The 17,586-nt window shown below is 55.9% G+C and overlaps 1 protein-coding gene across 1 annotated transcript; it reads right to left on the reverse strand.

The window, feature by feature from the left end:
- Positions 1 to 1,071: 1,071 nt before the first annotated feature.
- ITIH3 (inter-alpha-trypsin inhibitor heavy chain 3) lies at positions 1,072 to 15,089 on the reverse strand. Its single transcript, XM_046646223.1, has 21 exons — positions 14,937 to 15,089; positions 12,862 to 13,028; positions 12,676 to 12,780; positions 12,259 to 12,421; positions 11,591 to 11,704; positions 10,460 to 10,585; positions 10,054 to 10,170; positions 9,639 to 9,807; positions 8,928 to 9,053; positions 8,470 to 8,651; positions 7,077 to 7,262; positions 6,773 to 6,912; positions 5,858 to 6,012; positions 5,188 to 5,205; positions 4,093 to 4,116; positions 3,810 to 3,845; positions 3,538 to 3,651; positions 2,846 to 3,050; positions 1,955 to 2,127; positions 1,651 to 1,762; positions 1,072 to 1,318 (listed from the first exon to the last, which is right to left on the reverse strand). The coding sequence occupies exons 1-21, from the start codon at positions 15,027 to 15,029 to the stop codon at positions 1,189 to 1,191; spliced, it is 2,655 nt and encodes an 884-aa protein (XP_046502179.1). The 5' UTR covers positions 15,030 to 15,089; the 3' UTR covers positions 1,072 to 1,188.
- Between the last annotated feature and the right edge of the window lie 2,497 nt (positions 15,090 to 17,586).

Consider the following 17,586-nt stretch of genomic DNA (forward strand, 5'->3'; position numbering starts at 1 on the left):
CTTCCTCCAACGGGATACCCTCTGCCTAGCATGCCCTAGCCCCTCAGGCAGAGAGAGCAGCAGAGGCAAAGCATCCAGGGCAGGAGGGCTTATGTCAGTAGAACTGGAAGTGGACTGTTTGTCTGGAACCCAGAGAGGGAGCGGAAGCAGCTGGTGTGCGGCGTTGATGAAGTTGGAGAGGCCATAGGAAGGACTTTTGTCTTTGTCCCAAGAGCAATGGGTAGGAGATGTCACTATAGGGTTTGGTCAGGGAGTGGTGAGTTTTGCTCTGCAACATCTCCCTCTGGAAGCAGGGAGTCCCAGGAAGGGGCAGTTGCTGTTGTCCGGGTGAAAGAGGGTTGGCCGGGCTGAGAGCTCTTAGAGCCCCTTCTCCGGGAACCCCTGGCAGACCCTCCATGCCACCCAGAACTTACTGTGGAGGTGGAGCAGGTGATCACCATGAGGTGTGACTGCAGGGGAATCCATGGATCCCCAGCCCAGCTGAAGGCAAATTTGGGGCAGTCATGCAAACAGGTACTGGGGTACTCAGCTGTGCACCCCCAAATCCTGGCCCAGAATGTTGGATTTATCTGCTGAATGGTTGGATCTTGGTGGATATACGGATGATGGGTGGGTGGATGGGTGGGTGGATGGATGCATGAGTGGGTGAGTGGATGGCTAGAGGATTGGAGGGGTATAGGGATGAGGGACATCCACAATTAGCTTCAGGCTGTGTCTGGCCTGGAACCCTCTGCTTCTCAGTGACGGAAGGCTCTTCAGGCCTGAAGGTCCTGAAAGAAGCTCCTGAGCCATGACCCCTGACTTTTCTTATGACCCTCCTGGACTCTGAAATGCACTCAGCCCTTCCCAACTTCTCAGAGCCTCTTTGCTTCAGAGCCAATTCTTCGTTTTTCTCTTCCCCAACCCTCACACATTTGACATCTCAAAATGCCACCCCAACCAGCACTTTTAGCCACTTCAGTGGAGAAGCCCAGGAAGTCGCCTTCCTAGGAGCCCGCCCCTCCTTTGTCCTAGCTGCCTGTTCCCGGGAGCGGGAGCAGGAGTTTGTAGAGGCATGCAGAGGCTGCGACGGTCTTTTTCCACCTCAGGCTTTATTATTACAGCCCTCCGTCAGGCCTCGCACTGTGCCTCTGTTCCAGACGCCAGGCAAGCCAGGCCAGCTGTCTCAGCAGGAGCTGATGTTTCTACTCAGAACAGGCTGGGGACAATGTAGTCGCTATGGACACCATCAATCAGCCCTTGCCCATTGTTGTGGACGAACCAGCAAGTCACCTTCGTGCCACTGCTGACATCTTTCCCGTAGTCTTTCTGGGAGCCCCTGGGAGAAAGGAGAGAGATGCCATGATACACAGTGTGGGCCAGACAGCTGCTGCGCCCATGGACCTAAGGTTGGACAAGGGTGTGAAATTGCCGATTCTAGGAGTCCAGAACTCTTTGGTCAAGAATGAGATTACGTGATTAGTCCTTTCAGTGGGCCACATTTGGCCTTTTCCTGGTTAGGAGGGGCCTGGAGGGGGCCAAGACCCCAGAGGAAAATGAGGGTACCCCACAGAAGACAAGAGCCAGTAGGCCTGTGTGCGTGGGTGCAGAGGGCTCTTCTTTCCTGTCTTGCCCCTGGGCAGGGTGAGGATGTCAGAGGAGTTCCCTCACCTGGTGACTGTCAGCCGGTGGTTCTTCACCACCATGGTGGCATCTGGCTTTGTGGGGTCAGAGCCGGGGTGGACATCAGACACTTTAAACTCGAAGGGGTGGAAGAATTGTCCTGGGAATAAAAACATGCACACTGTCAGCCCCTGTCATCACCACAGGTAACATGGCCACTGGCTTTCCAGGGTTGATGCAAAGGCTGAATGGTGTGTTTTGTACTGGGTCTGGGGTGACCAGAACGGCCTTTCACATGGCTTTCCCCCTTAGCCATGTCGCCTGAACAGCCTGAAGCTTGAACATTCCATACCCAGCAGCCCGTGTGTCTGTGTTGACATCCGGTGACTGTCCACCACGTAGAAGCCCAGAAAGTCCTGGTGGACAGGATGTTTCTTCCACACCTGGTGCAAGACGACCACAAAGGTAACCCCATCTCCAAAGGAGATCACCATGTTCTTCTTCCTGTTGATCGTCACGGACAGCCTAGGAGAGAAGAGGAGGTCAGCAAGTGGGGCCTAGTGGCCATAACGCCGGGCATCTGAATCAAGGGCATCTCAGAAGGGCCTTCCCTGTACATGGCACCTGAGAGCACACAGACTCTGGAAACTATCTCAGGGGTGTTGGAGAGAAGACGCCTCATGTGTGCTGACTATGCCCTCCACCGAGTAGATCTCTGCTCCTCCGTGAGCAGGAGAGGGGTCTGTCCCGGGAGTCTAGAGGCCTGGGATTGAGCCCCAGATCAGCCACTGGCCTCCTGTGTGACCTTGGGCAGGTTCTGCCCGGACTCTGTGCCTCTGTGAGAGTAACACTCCTGCCCTGCTCACCAGGCTCTGGTGATCTGAAGACATAGGAAAGGCTGAAGAGTTTGAGAAATAACAAGCTCAGCCAGAGAAGATGCAAACGGAGATTATTGTTCTTATCAGATTGCGAGGTCCACCAAAAGCTCCCATCCACGCAGCCCTTCTCTGCGTGGTCAGTACTATGAACTGTCCAGCTACCAATTCTGGTTCTGACAGGGCCCCAGGGCTTGCTTGGGGGCCACCATGGCCACCCTCCCCTGGGGCAGGGACTGAACTCTGAGGCCACTGGTCTCCTCTGTGGTCCCTATGGATCTTCTGTCCTGGGATTTGTCCAAATCTCTCTGGCCTCCTTCGACCATCAGACCATAGAGCTCCTCAGAGACTCAGGCACGGGGCCTTACCCATCCTGCCTGACTGTGACGGTGTCCAGCCAGCTGAAAGTGCTCTGTGCAGCCCCATTCCGCAGGGTGATCTTCTCTGGTGTCACCTCAATCTGGAAGTCCATCTGAGCGTTGGCAATGCCCAGTTTGCCAAAGTAAGTCTTGCTGCTCTTGGAGTCAGGGCTGTCTCTCTTGTCACCAATGATCTGCCCATTAACTGTGAGGCCTGCCAGGGGCAGCAAGAGACCAGTGAGAGCTTCTGAGTCCAGGCTGGCCTTTAGCGATGCGCCCGCCCATTCAGCCAGACTTGCTAAGAGGTAACAGAGTGGGAGCCCCAAGGAGAGACTAGAACTTCAGAGCCAACCATGTATGTTCCTAGACTCTCTTGGGTCACGCCGGAGGTTGAGGCCCACGTCGTGGATCTGCCCCTTGCCTGGTCCAGGGAGTATTCAGAGAAAAACTATTCCCCAGACACAGGTTGGATCCTGCCCCCAGGCCCGGGCCACCCTTAGCTCTAACCATCTCCCCAACACCACTGGCTCCTGGGGAACTTGGTGAGCCTGGGGCTCTGGACAGCCTTCAGGATGTAATCTGCATATAAAGATGGGAACGTGATGGGCAGAGCGAGGAGCAGGTCCATGTGCCTACCCCGGGGCGGCTCCAGGCCTTCCCAGGAAGATCCCCTGGCCCCAGCTCCAGCCTGCAGCCCCCACCTGTGATGGGGTCCTGAATGAGACGCAGCACTGTGCCTGGGTCTTCATCAATGTTGAAGCAGATGGCATCGTCTTTCTCTGGGACTTGGATGATGAAGTGGGGGTCCCCATCCACTGAGGGCACATCAGAGAAGGGACTGGTTCCTGGGACCTCTCACTGTTTTGAGGGCCTCCCCTTGCCTCCTGACCCCTGTGGGGTGGACTCCTAGACAGGCAGGAGGTGCTGGACCCTGGGCCCTGAGCCTCACCCCAGGAGGAGCCGGGGAACTCACCGTAGTAGTAGGGTGTTTGCGGACGCTGGTAGCTGGCTGTGGATGCAAAGGGAGAGAGGGCTGAGCTAAACAAAGCAGGCCTGGGGAGGCACAAAGCCCCCACCCAGACACTGTTCATGCCCCTCCCCTTCCTGCTCCCTGAAGCTCTCAACACTCCCCATCTCCTCAGGATCCCAACTATCTGCCTGTCCCGGAGAGCTGATTCAGGAGACTCCACACGGGATCGCGCAGGGCCACGCTCTGTGCAGCGGGGAGGGGGCTATAGTAGCCAGCATGGACTCACTCAGGTAGGCCATGGAGGGGGTCACTGAGGAAAGAAGGCAAAACAGCAGTCGTGAGCAGGGTCTAGGGGTTGCCTCTCCCCAAACTACATTCCCTCTGCCTGTCTGGGGGCTACCGGTCCCCACTGGGGCCTCAACACTGACAGATAGAGGGACTGTGACCCCTAAGTTTAGGCTTTAGAAATGGGGGCACGCCCATGGAACTCCTTTCTGGGGCAGGTGGTAATAGGGGTGTGATTTTAATGCCACGGGTGTGGCATTTTGATGTGGCTAAAATGCAAGCCATTAGATGGTCAGCTTCTCTGTCAGCAGCAATGCTCACAGCAGACGCTGTCCCCTATGCCTGAACTCACTCCCCTAGTTGGGCTAGGGTGGGGCTCGCAGCTGTCTGTCGTCCTTGGTAGTAAAACGCCCACCCATATGCACACTTGTGCGTGGGCACTGCAAGCGTACATTTGATGGGACTGTTCTAGGGGAAAGCAATGACCCTGTCCAAATGCGCCACTGGGACTGAACAGCCCAGATTGATGGAGGTGGCGCAGGTGCTAAGCGGCCCTGCCTGGTGGTGGTGAGCTTGCAGGGGTGAGGTTCCAATTTCATGATGAGAGATGCACAGAATGCCGTGAATCCCAGCATGGGCACTGGAACCAGGCTTCCCGGGCTGAAGTCCCAGCTTGGCCACCTGCTGACTGAGTCCTCAGGCAAGTAGATTTAACCTCTCTGTGCCTCCGTTTCCCCACTATAAAATAGGAACCATGAGAGGACTCCCTTAGAGGGTTGCTGTGGGATTAACGGAGTGTCAGTGCCTGATGTGAGAAACTGCTATTTTTTGCAGGTCACAGAATACTCTCATACTGACTGTCCCTTTTCTGTCAGGGAAAGTCACCCCCCATCAACTGAGAAGGACTTTACGAGGCTCAGAGAGGGCAGAGCCCAGTCCAAGGTTGCTCATGCGGTGGCAGCAGAGCTGGGACCTGAGCCCCGGTGTGCTGAGGCCTCTCCCTGAGCTGGACATCCCCAGTGTGCTTGGAAAGACGTTCTTGGTTCTCTTTTGTCTCCCTCCTGGGACACCCACCCAGCGGCTGACTGAAGCTCACCTTCTGCATCCGTAGGCCCTGCAAGGGAGGAAGAGGAGAAATGTGTTAGAAGTCATAGACTCTCGGCATTGGGGCCAATGTGACCAACTTGCTGCCTGTCCAACCAGCCCCAGGGTGTGGGCCTCGCAGCAGCCAGCTGTGCCCCCACTGAGTGTGCCCTGGAACCAGGAGCTCCTGGGTCAGCTCTTGGCCTCTTGTGCCTCCCAAGGCCATCCCCCACTCCCTGTGCCCAGTTGCAAGGACACTCAGGACTGCCCTCTTGGGGTCTGGTAAGGAGGCCTGGTCCCAGCCTCCCGCTGTTAGGGCCTTTTCCTCTCACAATCCCAGGTACATGCTCCGGGCCTAACTTTCAGGCCAGAAGTGCTACTTCTTGTCTAACTGAACCCTTCCATGCTGAAATGACCCTGGGTAGGGTGCCCCTTTACTCACATCCCTCTAGAGACTCAGAGGCTCCTATTCACCCCCACACTCCACTGTCCACGCCGATGGCTTCATTCCCTCCGCAACACCTTCCTCAGCCCTTGGCCAGTTTGCCTTCGATGCCCCCTGGACCTGCCCCTCTTCGGCAGGTCTGGGTCTCCCCAGCCTGGCCCACTCCCCTTCAGGGCGCCCAAGGCCTGGGGTCCTGAAGGAAGACCTCTGAGTTCTGGTCTCCCCTCTCCGTGCCCACCTTCCCCAGGCTTGTCAGCAATGGCCGTCTGGTCCTCATTGTCCTCAGGCTTGGTCACCACCATGGAGGTGAGTGGAGTCACAAAGTGGTACTTGAGAGATAGGTCCAGGGCCTGGGCCGTGAGGTTCTCCTTCTCCTCGCCATGGGCGTTCTTGCTGTGGGGAGGGGGAGGGAGGGAGGGAGGGTCAGCCTGGAGAACAGCTCCCTGCCTGCCTTCCCCAGCTCTGACTCCTAGATCAGGCCAGGAGCTCCAGAGACAGCCCAGGGCCCCCTCTCTTCATGGTAGAGCCCACTAATGTTCAGGTAAGACTGATTCACCACCTCCCTGGGACAGATGGACAGGCCATGTTGCCTCTCTGGGCCTCAATTTCCCCACCTATAAAACATAAGGAGCTTCAAATGGCCACTACAGCAACCACTCATGGTAGTGTCCATGTGCTGAGTGCTCGGCATGTGCCAGACACTTCGCCGGGGGCTTAACAGGTTAATCCCACCTAAAAGAAGGCTGATGTGGCCCTCCCAAAAGGGCTCAAGCTCTGCCCTCGGGGGCTGAGGGCTGGGACCCCAGCCTTCAGTTGTATTCAGCTTCACCATCACGGCAGGCCCATGCTGGGTTTGGAGTACGGGGTGCTAAGGCTTGCCCCTGCCCTCAGGGAGCTTCCAGGCTGCAGCTTGAGCCCTGGATGTTGGGCTGGGCTCTGCCCCAGGAAGAACATTCCATGGGGCTTGGCCAAGAAGAGGGCAGGGCAGCTGGGAGTGCACATGCGGGTCTACTTCCTGGAGTGTAGCCGAGTCTTCCTTCTCTTGGGCTCCCCCAGAGCATAGCCAGCACAGGGGCAGGCACAGGCAGGTGCTGGGGCAATGCCAGGGGCCCAGCTGTGGGGCTCGGCCATGTGAGAGGTGGGCCAGTGTCACCGTTTCTCCAGCAGCTGCTCGATGGTGAGGTAGGCCCAGAGCCGCTCAATGTAGTTCCCAAAAATGTAGTCCCGCTCCCGCAGGGCCTCCTCCATCTCCTTCATGTCCACCTCCTCTGTAAAGGTCAGATCATTGATGGCCTGGGGCGGGGATGGGAGGAGGAGAGAGCCTTGAGGGCTGGAGGCCTGGAGCCAGGTGGGCCCGATTCGGGGGTCGCCACTGCTGGACTGTCAGCCAGGAGGCCAGAGCCCCATTGGTGCCCATACCCCATCCCTAGCATACATCCAGGCCTGGCCCAGCTCACCCCGTGGCCCTTCACATCCGCCTTAAAGTTGTTCAAGTCCTTGTCCACCAGGCGCCCGGCTACCACGATCTCTGAGCCATCATAGAAGTGCTGGTAAGTGTTCTGGGTGAGGTCCAGGATGGCGTTCTCAGGGTACTCCACCTCCACACTTGTCAGCAGCGGGTTGGCAACCTCCTCGTAGAAGCCCTGGGGTCCAATGAGGGGACCTGGTCATCTCAGGCCACCAGGGAGGGCATGGAGAGGACCGGGTGGGCAGGCTCCTGCTGACACCTCAGCGGGTTGTTGAGTCCCCCAGACCTGGCCGAACCTGGCTCCTGGTCTCCACTTCCACGTGTCCCTGACTGCGCCCTTCAGTTGTGGGAGCCCCCCGCCCCCCCGCAGGTAGAGACTGGGAAGAATAGGAAAGGTAAGAACAGAGCCCTCAGCACATGGAAAGTACTCAAGAAATGTATCTTGGAATGAAAGTAAGACGGAGGAAAGGAAAGGATGAGAAGCTGACTAGAGAAGGTGACAGGAGGACCCAGAGACAGACAGATGAAGGCATGGGGGTCCCCCGCAGGGGTGGAGACGCTGGCACCTTACCTGCTCAGGGAGGAATGGGGTTGCCAGATTTAGCAAATGAAAATATAGGACATGCAGTTAAACTTGAATATCAGGTAAACAACAAATTAATTTTTAGTGAAAGTATGTCTGTTAAGGCTTAAATTGTGTACCCCCAAAATACATAGGTTAAATTCCTTACCCTCAGTACCTCAAGAGGAGACCTTATTTGGGGTTAGGGTCTTTACGGAGGTAATCAAGTTAAAATCTTCAGGTCCTTGGAGTGGCCCTCAATCCAATACGACTGTGTCTTTATGAAAAGGGGAAATTAGGACCCAGAGACAGACATGCACGCAGACAAGGTGATGTAAAGAGACAGGGAGAAGGTAGCCATCTACAAGCCGAGGGTAGAGGCCTGGAACAGGTCCTTCTCTCACAGCCTTCAGAAGGAACCAACCCTGGTAACACCTTGATTTTGAACTTCTAGCCTCCAGAACTATGAGACAGTGAATTTCTGCTGTTTAAGCCACTCAGTTTGTGGTACTTTGTTATGCAGCCCTAGCAAGCAAATACAGTGTCCTGTGCAATATTTGGGGCATGCTTACATTAAAAAAATATTCATTGCTTATCAGAAATTCATATTTAACTGGATGTCCTGTATTTGATCTGGCAGTCCCACAGAGGAAGCCTGAGGACAAAATCAGAACCATTACTGATGGGTAGGAGGTAACCAGAGCTTGATTTAAACCCAAGAGGAAGTTCTTTCTAATAACTGAAATTGTTACACACTAGAACAGCTTCCTGAGGAAGCAGTGAGTTCCTCATTCCTGGAGGTGTGCAAGACAAGGCATACCTGCAACTGCAAGTTGGCATCAGAATCCTCATAAATGCGCCGGGCAAGCCCGTGGTTCTCCAGGGCCATACTCTCCAGGAAGTTATAATTCAGATTGTTGCCAAAGCCCAGGTTATATAGAGGGAACTTGCCCCTGATGGCGTTGCGCACATTCTCTTGGATTTTTTCGGGTTTGCTTTCACCTGCAGGAGAAGGGGATGTTCCCACTCCAGCCACAGCCCCGGTGACTGTCTGGTCCGGCTCTGTCTAGACATTTCTGACTCCTGCACCTGCACAGCCGGTGGAATCACGGCCACGAGCCCCTATTGAGGCAGAGGGTGAGGAGCCCTGGCTGGGGGAGGCAGGGCCCTGACCTTGAGGGGCTCACAGACCATGGGCGTCCCTGGGGAGAGCTGCCCAAGGTCTTCCAGCAAGTTGGCTGCAGAGCCAGGATTCAGAGTCACACCCTCCTGCCTCACCAACATTGGCATCTCCGTCGGTCAGCATGATGATGATGGACGTGCTTCTCTCTGGGACTGCATTCTCCTCCCGGGCCTTGTTCAGCATGCTGATGCCCCTCAGCAGCGCGTCATTGATGTTGGTCACTGGCACACAGACAGACAGCACTGTAGGAGGGTCTCCTCAGGTGCCAGGGTGGAAGAGGTCGGGACAGCAGGTCCTGCTCATTGCCCAAGGGCTCTGCCCACCAGTGCATGGTGGTACCCAGTAAATATTGACTTACTGAGTCCATGGGTAAAGAAAGAATGATTCATTCTTTCAAATGGACATAAAAAGACCGGTCTCTCAGAAGCACATGGTAATTGTAAAAGCAATTTGGAAAAAGTCAGATGGACCCCCAGCCCCCTCACTGGGAAGACAGGGTGGCAGTGTAGATGTCACCTGTGATTTTCGATAACAAGCGGCCAAGGAGAAGGGTTCTCTGTGGCCTTATATTGCTGGGTCTTGTGGGGCACCAGAATCAAGAGTTAGAAACAGAGAGGATGGGTTTCCTTAGACCTCAGGGAAGACACCCTGATATCAAGCCTGAGGACCCCCCATTCCCACTTCTACCCCAGATAGGGTCTGCAGAGCCTGGAACAGCAGAGTCTTTGCCCCAGGGCAGGAGGGAAACAGCTGCTCAGGCAAAGAGAGGAGGGGTAGGAAGTGTCTGCTCTGCCCTCTGTTCTTACTTCCTTGAGAGTGAATGTTCATCACGAACTCCCTGGCCTCCTGGATGTTCTCAGGAGTGGCTTGAACTAAATTGTCCTTCCAAGTAGTCACATCCCCACTGAACAGGATGAAATTCAGGTAGTCATCCTCTTTCACATCCTCCAGGATTTTGAGGAGGGCATCCTTTGTCTAGGAAAGAGAAAGACAAGCAGATGGGAAGCTGGGAGAGGGAGAAGCAGACAGCTGGATGTCCTCCAAGCCTGGACTGGTGGTGGGGCCTGTGCAGTCTGCAACGAAAAGGGGTAGATGCTTTGTGCCTTTTTTTAATGCTGTTCCCCTTCCTCCCCTTTCACTGGAAATATCAGCTTTGTCCATTTAAAAAAAAAAAGACCTCTCTCTCCCACCCCTCACCCCCACTCGCACTGAGGAGAGTACCTGCTGTATTTTCCGACCGTACATGGAACCGCTGACATCGATCACAAAGACCACATTCTTAGGCACCACTGGAAGGCCTTGAGGTGCAAAGAAGTGCACGAAGTAGCCATTGACTATCTGGAAAGGGGAGAGAGAGACTGGAGACTGGTGTCCCTTTAGCACCCTCACATTGGCTGCTCTGGCAAATAGAAGCCAGCCGTTTACCAGCCCAAGAAAAAGAGAGCCTTTCCCACACTCCCAGGGTCACTACACAAAGGCTCTGGCCTGCCTGCCCTCTGCACACCCTGCAGGAAACTTGGTCTTGGGCTGAGGATGGAGGGTGCCAGCACAAGATGCAGCTGCAGCCACTCCCCACACCAGTGCTCACTCCACCGTGATGGGGAATCAACCACCCACCAGTGGGTACCTGTACGTTGGCTGGAGACTCTCTGTTCACATCATAGGTGATGGTGAAATCTCCGTTGAGGAGTGAGTCTGTACAGGTTGGGCATGAACGCTGTTGATCCAAGCTGGGCTTGAAGGACACGTGGCCCTGAGGGAGGGAGATGGAGGGCCTTGCTCAGCTTGGCAAGGGCCTGCCCACTGCAGACTTCAGCCTGAGTGTGCCCTGGGGAGCAGAGGCACAGCCCTCACAGGGGGGAGCACTTAGGTGGGTGCCTGGGCAGGCCTGCCACCATCTGGCATGCTCTGGCCTTTCCCAGCACCTCTCCCCCTCTCAGAGGTCAGGGTCTCCTTGGAGGGCAGGGGCCTTGTCTGATTCAGCCTTTGTCTCTCCCTGTTCACTGGGCCCCTTAGCTCCGCCTACCTTGGAGCTTAGCCCCAAGAAGCCAGTTAGGGAGGGGAGTTTTCACCAGAAGAGGAACTGCATGTTGGGTGGTATTGCATGTATAAGTGCCAAGAGGAGGGAGAAGGGGGAGGGAGCAGAACAGAGAAGGGGGGTGGGGGCCAGGGCAGGAACACTGCCCTGCAGAAGCCAGCAGCCCTCTGAGCGTGTGCTCCTCAGGCTTGCCCTGGACGTCCTGAGTGACTGAGCTTTGCTGTTCACGTAAAGGTTTATTCATCCACTGCCCACAACCAGCAAGGCCCCTGGAATAGCTGGGGGCCTTGGGGACCAGAGCCAACCACCAGCACCAAGAATAAAATTCCCTTTTATCTTTCACCCCTCAGTGTGGAGTCAGTAGATCTAAATGACTCTGTCTGCCTCAGTTTCCTTATCTGTAACACAGGGACAGTAACCTGCCCTGCCTGCTTCCCAAGGTAGAATGGGACTGGGCTTTATAATTGGTTCCACATTCCCCCCAGTGCAGCTGAGACCCGACTTCCTCTGGCAGGTCATCATCAGCAAGCAGCCCCCTGCCTCCAGCCTCCTCACTCCTGACCCAGGTGGCCATGGAGGAAGGCAATGGCTACAGATTTATCCCCACACCACTTCACACACATACTCCCTCGCATCAGCCAAGCCCCGGGTTTCAGACTTGTGCTGCTAGGGTCAGTGTTCCTGCCCCTGCCCCCTAGGTCTGAGAGGCCTCTACACCACCTTTTTCCCTGAGAAGGACTTGGTGAGGGCACTGCCCAGGAGGTCATTGGTGATAAATGAGGCTTCAGCGTCCAGTGTGCTGATGCCCTGGGGCTCGAAGATGTCTGCCTCGATCTGAAATGGTCAAAGGTAGAGAGAAGTCACTCAGCGACACTGCAGAGGCCAGGCTCCAGAACAAGGCCAAGGGAAAGGAGATGGGGCAGTGACGGGGCAGGGAGCGCCTCTAGGACAACTCCGTGACAGCCAAGCCTGGGGTCTCCCACCAAGAAAATGACTACAAGGACTTGTAGATGGCTACTCTGACCCCAAGCTCTCCCACCATCTGCCATACGCTGCCCCCAGTTCCACCACTAAGGCGGTTCCTTTGGCTGTCAGCTCCGATATAGGTAAAATGCCCAGGTAACCAGTTACAGGCACTATAGAGACACTTCGCGATGTCACCTCCGGGGACCAGCACCCAATTTGGATCTGCCAGGTCCAGCCTAGCCTCCTGCCCTTGGCCCAGGTGCCAAGACCAGAACCATTGTAATTCCCCCAAGCTTTCTTAGCCAAGTGATGAGGCCTGGACTTCTGTGCTCTTGACCTTGCCCTCGGCTCAGCCCCAGGGGCCCTTCCCTGTACCCACACCCCCAGCAGTTTCCTCAGGGGTTGCAGGAGGAGTTGATTACCTCAAAGTGCTTGACCAGTTGCTTGGGCTGGACCTTGAGATACATCTCATACTTGCCCTTGTGCCTCTTCAGTAGCTCCTCGTAGGTAAGCTCAAAGGTGACCTTACTGCCTGCAGCCACGTTGACTGAGACTGTGAATTTCTCCAGCTTCCTCCCAGAGGCTCTGAATGGGGATGCGAGACAATGCCCCACAAACTGCATGAGCCCACCCTTCCTGGGTCTTCAGTTTCTGGGCCAACCCCTTGGGGGAGACCCCTACCCACTGTGAGCTTCAGTTGCCTCAATCTCAAAATGGGATAATGTTGTAAGAATTATGGGCACATTTTGCTATAATAATAATAGGTGCTGTTGTTGTTTGCATCTCTGAGGGCCCTTGCAGCCCTGACATTCTCCCCAAGGTCTGGGGTCCACACTTACTTAACCAAGCCAGCTGTCTTGCCCTGGGATACAGCCTTTTCATACTGCTTCTTGGCAACTTCCTTCTCCTTGACATTCCCAGGGTAGGTAACACCGTCAATGGTCCTGCAGGGAGAGAGTTTGGGAGCTCACGCTGGGCCAGACTTCCCTTCTGAGCCCAGAGCCAGCAACCATAGTTACACCCACAAGGTGAAGTTGGTGATGAAGGCTGTCTTGGGCAGCTCCACGTCAAAGGAAACCTCCTTGGCAGTGTCTGCACGATTGACGGCCCTCGTGGTAACAACATTGTGAGCAAAGCGGGAGGTCACCTTGCAGCTGATCTTGGTACTGTAGACCTCAATGCCGTCGACCACCTGCAGGAGGTGGGGGGGGGTGATGAGTGGTGGTGACCAGCCAGCCTGGGACACCTGGAAATCAGGTCTTCAAACTGGCCACTTCCCTTCCAAGCTCCCTTTGCAGATTCTAAAGCCCCTGCCTTGTTAAGTGGCCCCTCCATTCTCCCAGTCACCTATGTCAGGAGGTTGGGTGGCATCCTCCATCCCCACATTGAATTGGCCACCATTGTTCTGATGGTGGGCACCTGGGCAGTCCTGTTGCCATCTGGCACGCTCTGGCCTTTCTGAGCACTTATCCCCGCTTCGGAGATTAGGGGCTCCCTGGAGGGCAGAGTCCTTGCTGATTCAGCCTTTGTCTCTCCCTGTTCGCTGGACCCTACAAGCTCCTTAGCTCAACCTACCTCATTGCTCAGTAGCAAGAAGCCACTTAGGGATGGGAGCTTTGCACTATGAAAAGGAATTCCATGTTGGGTGGTACTGCAATGTGTTGGTGCCAAGGGGAGGGGCCGGGGAAGGGAGGAGTACACAGAGAGTGGAGGGGACCTGCTCTGCCTCTTTAACCCTTTCATCTGTTTAGATGCAGCTGTAGCCAGTGACATCTTGTAAAAACCCATATCTGACCCTGTCCCTCTCCCGCTTAAAGTGCTCCCGTGCACTCCATCACCCTCTTCCCCATGACTCTGAGGTCCTCCAGGCAGGTCCTGCCTCCTCTGCTCATCCAGCACTGCCAGGTCTCTGTACCGGGAACACCTTCCCTAGCTCTTCTCGCTCATCTTTCACACCTCTGCTTTGAAAGAAATCACCTTCACACACACCCCAGCCGCCTCCCTTGTCCTTTGGTAATTGCCTGGTTCTGTCTCCCAAATAGGCACTTATGTCCTATGCCAACAAGAATGTGTGGGGAGGGCCTTTGTGCCCCCAATACTCTCCTTCCAACGCAGGTGGCGGACTGAGGGAGACTCTAGGGAGTCATCTGGGTTAAACATGGATATAAAGATGCTCCATGAGGGTGTGATGGAGCCACTGGTAAGTGCTCAGTGTTTGTGGAAGGAAAGACTGGTAGAATGGCAGTCCTGCACTGCATCCAGAGAGGTCTGAGGGGGCATGGTTCTGTGGCACTCTTTCCTGGAGTCTTGAGTCGCACGAGGATCTGCCAGAGCAGGGGGCTGTGAGCTGTTTGCCAGCTGTGAGGGACCTGCCATTACGGCCCACCCCTTCAGCTGTTGGGCAACCGGCTCCATCCTGCCCTACCCCACTCCACCCCATCCCTGGTGAAAGTTCTCACCCCCTCCGGGAGGCTCTGTCTCTGCAAAAACAAAGACAAACACGGGGTCAGGCCGTGGCCAAGGCCACCATGGCCTGAGAGCAGGCTCTGGGCTGAGGCCAGGGTTCAGTGATGACTTCCCCCGACACACACCTTGAGGGGCCTCAGGACACAGGACCTACCCAGAGTCACATGTAAGAGTAGGAAGGGTACTGAACAGATGGGGAAACAGGTCCAGAGAGGGCAGGTCTCCAGGCTACCCAGGGTAGCAGGGCAGGGAGAACCAAACTCAGCACTCCCTCCCTGCCCCGCGTACCCCGATACTAAGGCCCCTGGCTCTGAGGTGTCCTCTCAGAATACCCCCCACCACTGCACCCCACAGTGCTCAGCTCGGCCCCTCCAGCCTCTACCTTTGTCTTAGACATGGACCTTAATCCCTCAGTGAGGTGAGCAGGTCATGGTGCATCGCCCATTTGACAGGTGGGGGAAACAGAGGCCCAGAGAGACTTAAGAGCCTTGCCCAGGGTTAGACTGCAGGCCTGGAGTCCAGTTCTTCCAACACCCAGCCCTCATGCCTCCTCCTCACCCCACAAAGAGGACCGCCCAGCCTGGCGCCTCTGCCCGTGTGACAGGCCCAGACAGTGAAGAGTGGTCAGACTTACCCCAAGCGGCCGGGAAGGGCTTCTTGGGAAGCCGGAGGCTGCCAAGTAGGAGAGCAGGGCCAAGATGAGGCAGGGCCACTGAGCAGACGCCATTGCTGAGCCCGCTGGCCAGGCAGCGCTCCTTATATGAGCAAGCCTGGTGTTTTCCAAGTGGGGTCAGCGACCTGCAGTGTGGGACAGGAGGAGGGGAGGCGGGAGGCTCCTCCGGGAAGCTGGGGCATGGGTGGAGTAACAGCCCTGGATCTGCCTGTTTCAAGGGGGCCCAGTGGATATTGTCCACAGGGTTGGGACTTCACTCCTGGTGGCTGGGGGACATGGAGACCCGAGAGAAAGCAGAAGCTGCGTCTTGGCAAATGGGCCCCAGGACTCCATGGATGGAGGCGATGGTGACAGGGTGTGGAGTCACATTTAAAGCAAACAGCATCTCAGCATTGTTGCCTCTTACCTGCACCACTGACATGGCCTCTGGTGTGGCCTCCTGGATCGTGGCCCCCCTCCCTTCTCAAGGCAGCCAGGGCATACAACCAGACCCATCACCCTAAGGTTTAGATCTCCGTGGCTGAACCTCTTGCTCATTACCCTTCTGCGGTTTCTGTCGCCCCAAGGAAAGGACAAACCCCAAGTCCTGGGGTCCAGCTGTCTTTGTGACCTGGCTCCAACTTGCGTTTCTGAACTTACTCTCTTTCCACTGGCATGCTGTCCCGTTTCTGTACATCACATCTCTCATCTTTGTCAGGCCCTGTGTCCCTCTCTAGAAGCCTTCCTCTTTTGTCCACAGCTGACATCAGCAGCCCTGCTCCGCACTCCAAGCTCCCTAAGGGCCTGTCTGCTCCATCATTACCTTTATGCATTGAGGTTTGCATATTTGGGTCTGACTGCCCCCTCTAGACTCCTGGAGGGCCAGGCCATGTCATGTTCACGTTCCCAGGGCCTGACCAGGGACTCAGCTGCCCTCGGCCTCTTGGGGAGTCATTCCCTGAAAAGTCTCCAGTGAGGCTGGAGCTCTGCCCTCCGGGACAATGGGAGCTTCAGAGGCAGGGTCTGGTCTCCTCCTAGTGGTGGTTGGGACCTCCTGGGCCATACCAAGGTTCTGCCAGCCCCCAGACCTTCCAGAGTGGCCAACAGCTGCCTCCCATTCCCATGCTCTTCTGAGCAAAGTGACCCAGTGACCCTCCCACTCAGCAATGATCGATGGAGTTGATGAGGATGCCTGGGTGTAGGGCAGCTAATTGATAGATTGTACCATGGTGTTGGCTGAAAGCTCTGTACTGACTGTGAAATGTACAGGGAGAGTTGACTGCTGGGAGCAAAGAAACAGCGAGAAGGCAGAAAGCAGAAGTTTTGAGGCAGCAGAAGCCACAAAGAGGGAGTGGACTAATGATCGGAAGTGGCAGGAGTCACAGAAACAATGACAGAGAGTTGCCAAGTCAGTAGAACGATGGCGGACCAACAGCTGCAGCTGCTGAGGTGGCAACTGCCTGTGTTTGAGGCCCGGCTGGGGGCTCCTGTTCCCCTCAGACCTCTTGGATCCTTACACCAACCACCCTGCCAACTGGCACCGAGCTCAGGGCTGACCGAGAACAAACCCAGCAGGTGCTGACACCTGGGAGCAGAGAGAAGACCCCTTTCAGAGCTTTGCCATCAAGCCCTGCAGTCTGGCCTCGAGTTTCCAGGTCCCAGGACATCTCATTTACGTGGTCATTTTCAGCGCCTGTGGTCACTGACCACTGGACAGCTTGGGGCTGTGGCAGAAATACTGTCCTGCCAACTTTGCCTGATGGCTCTTCCTCATGGCCCTGCAGCTGCCTGTGGAGCTTCCCCCAGCCCCATTCCTCTAGGCTACCGCCTCATCCCCAGATACATGGAGTTTTGTGGGAGGAACAACTTGAAATAGGAATTCTGAGGCTGCTCAAGAAGCCCCTGAGGGATAGCTGGGGACTTGGAGGGACCCAGAGTCATCATGCAGAACTTAGAATTAGACAGAATCTAAGAGATCTTCAAAGTTCACCCCATTTCTGCTCTACAGGAGGGGAAAATGAGGCCCCAGTTGGGCAGGGCCTTGCTCAGGGTGACCAGCCAGCTGGCAGCCCATAGCTCTCCCCTGAGAAGCGCAGGATACTCCAGATGGCGGGTTGGTGTCTGAAATTCCATTGGCCGCCGCTCTCCCCAGACTGCCCCTGAGGGCTCTGTGTTCCCTGGGCCTGGGGCAGCCCTGGAGCTCAGCATTTGTGCTGTTGATCTGGGCCCTCAGTTGGAGTGGGAATGGACAGAAGCCAGCAGAGAAAAAGTAGAAACCCTCTGGAAAGGAGTAGGCAGGGCCCCATCAATCTTCACCAGAAGGACCAGCAGCTCCAGAAAGTACAGGTTCATCTCCCTGCACCCTGTGACTTTGCATTTTAACTGGGTGCCGGGGCGAAGCTGGGAAGGAGCCCTGAAGGGACAATTCCCGCCATCAGGGTGAGGAGCCAGTGGGCTGCTCTCCCTGCCCCATGAAATCACAGCTTCTGGGCCATCGCTGTCTCTGCCTCTGTCGGAGGTTGCAAACCCCGAGCTGGGTAATCGAGCTGAGGCTGGAGGCCCAGGCACTGCCCCCTGAGGCCCTAGCTCCAGCGGTGCAGACTCCAGCTCCTGGTTGGACTTCTGTAGGACC

The sequence above is a fragment of the Equus quagga genome, chromosome 1 (assembly GCF_021613505.1).
Source record: "Equus quagga isolate Etosha38 chromosome 1, UCLA_HA_Equagga_1.0, whole genome shotgun sequence".
Classification (NCBI taxonomy): Eukaryota; Metazoa; Chordata; class Mammalia; order Perissodactyla; family Equidae; genus Equus; species Equus quagga.

Bases quoted from the DNA above. Each gene is read 5' to 3' on its own strand.
- ITIH3 (XM_046646223.1), bottom strand. From the start codon at position 15,029: ATGGCGTCTGCTCAGTGGCCCTGCCTCATCTTGGCCCTGCTCTCCTAC. The intron at 10,171-10,459 runs GTACCCACTGGT...TCCCCTTTCCAG, and splicing joins AGTCTCCAGCCAACGTACAG to ATAGTCAATGGCTACTTCGT. The intron at 6,913-7,076 runs GTGAGCTGGGCC...TCCCCGCCCCAG, and splicing joins CGGATGTGAAGGGCCACGGG to GCCATCAATGATCTGACCTT.